At 53.0% G+C, this 2,500-nt stretch overlaps 2 protein-coding genes across 2 annotated transcripts in view; one reads left to right on the top strand and one right to left on the bottom strand.

The window, feature by feature from the left end:
* The window catches only part of tssc4 (tumor suppressing subtransferable candidate 4), a 94,966-nt gene that overhangs the window by 60,194 nt on the left and 32,272 nt on the right, over positions 1 to 2,500 (top strand). The window lies entirely within an intron of this gene.
* Positions 1 to 2,500, bottom strand: part of itgb6 (integrin, beta 6) — an 8,384-nt gene that overhangs the window by 3,828 nt on the left and 2,056 nt on the right. The window contains exons 6-10 of the mRNA XM_076138492.1: positions 2,458 to 2,500; positions 2,185 to 2,280; positions 1,785 to 1,874; positions 627 to 761; positions 1 to 56 (exon numbers count right to left, since the gene is read on the bottom strand). The exon at positions 1 to 56 is cut by the window's left edge and continues 362 nt beyond it; the exon at positions 2,458 to 2,500 is cut by the window's right edge and continues 119 nt beyond it. Of these exons, the coding sequence (XP_075994607.1) occupies positions 1 to 56; positions 627 to 761; positions 1,785 to 1,874; positions 2,185 to 2,280; positions 2,458 to 2,500 (420 nt within the window). The remainder of the gene's footprint in view (positions 57 to 626; positions 762 to 1,784; positions 1,875 to 2,184; positions 2,281 to 2,457) is intronic.

A 2,500-nucleotide genomic window follows, 5' to 3' on the forward strand; every position in this document is an offset into this window, starting at 1 on the left:
AAGTGATGCTCCCCTGTCAGGCAGCCTGTGAGCTCCACCGACACGTTGAACATCACCTGAGGAGGAGAAGAAGAAGAAGAAGAAGAAGAAGAAGAAGAAGAAGAAGAAGAAGAAGAAGAAGAAGAAGAAGAAGAAGAAGAAGAAGAAGAAGAAGAAGAAGAAGAAGAAGAAGAAGAAGAAGCCATGAAGGAAACATCATCATCAGTGACTCTTCTTCATCCATCCAACAGTCAGATCCAGGCCTGTTAAATGTGTGAACGTGTTGTTCTGAACCTCTCCAGCGTCTCCATAGCGATCACACACACACACACACACTCATCATGATCATTTGACCGTAAGAGACAAAGGAGCTTCTACAGTAGAGATGCAGCCGCTCACACACTGACTCAAGCATGTGAGGAGGAGGAGGGAATGAATCAAAGCTCTTATCAGGGGTCAGAGGTCAATTCCAAGTAGCTGAGCAACACATTGGCGCTTTTGCCAGGAGTGGAAATCAGTAGTAAGACTGCATGAGTGCTCAGACTCATGTACATGCACCAGGCCCAGCCACACCCTTTGAGCACCAAGTGGTTGAACCCTTAACCGGAAACATCTCAACCAGACAGGAGAGTGTGTGTAGCACCGACCGTGTCTCCGGGTTTGATGTTGGCGCAGCGTCTCTGGTTGGGGAGGACGCTCCCGTTTGGGCAGATGGCTGTGAAAGACATCTGGAGCTCCTCTGTGTCTCCCAGGACCTCCAGTTCGATCTCTGAACGCAGTTCCTGGAAAAACAGCACATTTACATAAATACGGCCCCCAGTGCAGAGGGACCTGCCTGCTACTTCCTGTCTGGAACTCTGCAGCAAACCCTCGCCTTCTGGAGTCCTGGAGACATTTAGTTTACTGTTACGACGGCAAAAACTGTGATAGAAGAAGAGCCGGTGAGGAAACGTGCTGATGGTGTGTGTGTGTGTGTGTGTGTGTGTGGCTCTAACACTAACACACTGCCCTCTGTAATCATCACACACACACACACACACACACACCCTGAGGCCTCAGCTGACCTGTGATTGCACCCTGCGCTGACCTGTGACGTGCCAGACTGTAACTACCTGGCTCCTCCGTGTGTGTGTGTGTGTGTGAGTCATGGCTCCAGGTGTGTGTGCTGGGCTGAACCAGAGTGACGATGACCTCAGCCTGAACACTTGACTGACTGATTGATTGGCTGTCTGGGTGCAAACACGGGGTTAACAGTGCGTGTGGCTGTGTTTAGTGAAAACAAGAGGGAAAGGTTGCCGTGACGCCGCAGTAGCACGACGTCAATACCGAAAACCGAAACTGCTGCCAAGTCTAAATACTAATCTACTGTCTCCTGTCACTGTGCGTCTCCTGTTTCTCCTCTTGAGAACCACAGCCTCAGTGCCATGACAGGGACTCCTCCTCCTCCTCCTCCTCCTCCTCCTCCTCGTCTGTGCGGTGAAGGAGGCAAAGCCAGAAAGAGGGAGGGAAAGATGTCGCTGATGAAGTAATTAGAGGGCTGAGGACTCGTCAGCGGCCCCAAGGGGGGATTTGGGACGAGGACGGGAGAATGAGGGAGAGAGAGAGAGAGCGAGAGAGTGAGGAAGACAGAGAGCGAGTCACGCAGCCAGAGGGGGGCAAGTGTGGACCTGCTGTGGAACATGCCAGAGCAGAGCCAGAGTAGCCGGGGGAAGAGAGAGGAGGAGCGAGGAGGAAGAGGACACGCAGACATGTTGAATTCCTGCTCCGGCCTCAGATGTTTCCACGCCACAGGAACACTGACTCACCTTGTACGCGTTGATGATGAGCTCCAGGACGTTCCGTGAGTCTGAGGCCAGGACTCCCACCGTGGCTCCTGGGATGAGGCTGGCGTAGTTCTGCGGCAGAAACACATCAAAGCAGAGTCACAGTCCCGGCGACGCACAGGGGGGCGAGTCCCTACTGTAGGGAGGCAGTGGCTCAGTGGGTAGAGCTTCCGCTTGGGAACGGGAGGGTTGCCGGTTCGAGCCCCTGCCGAGGTGCCCCTGAGCAAGGCACCGAACCCTCAATTGCTCCCCCCTCTGCGAAGGGTTGTAATGTAATGTAATGTAATGTAATGTACAGGCCTCATGACAACGCCCCTCAATCAGTCAAATGTGTTGACGCTTGTTGTTCCCTCGGCATCGTGGGAAACATCTCTGATCTTACCTCGTAGTTTTCCTTCAGGTTCTCTGTCACGGCAAAGATCAGCAGGATGTTGTTCTCCACCAGCTTGTCGATCAGCTGACCCAGGGTGGGGTACTCCTGTACGGTGCAGAGGGGGCAGAACCACGCTTTGACCCACCTTTAGCTCGTACAGGAAATGAGTCAGAACTTTTTCCTTCTATTTCTTTCCTCCCCTCTCTTTCTGACACAAACTCGTACACGGTGAAGCGTCTTGTCCTCGTGTCCACTGAGACCAAACGTCCCCGTGTCACTCACCTGCAGCGCTGACATGGCGTACTCGTTGTTGTTGTCAAGGTGA

This window comes from Genypterus blacodes, unplaced genomic scaffold (assembly GCF_046128005.1).
Source record: "Genypterus blacodes isolate CSIRO-AG114 ecotype Tasmania unplaced genomic scaffold, CSIRO-AGI_Gbla_v1 ptg000371l_1, whole genome shotgun sequence".
In the NCBI taxonomy this organism is placed as follows: Eukaryota; Metazoa; Chordata; class Actinopteri; order Ophidiiformes; family Ophidiidae; genus Genypterus; species Genypterus blacodes.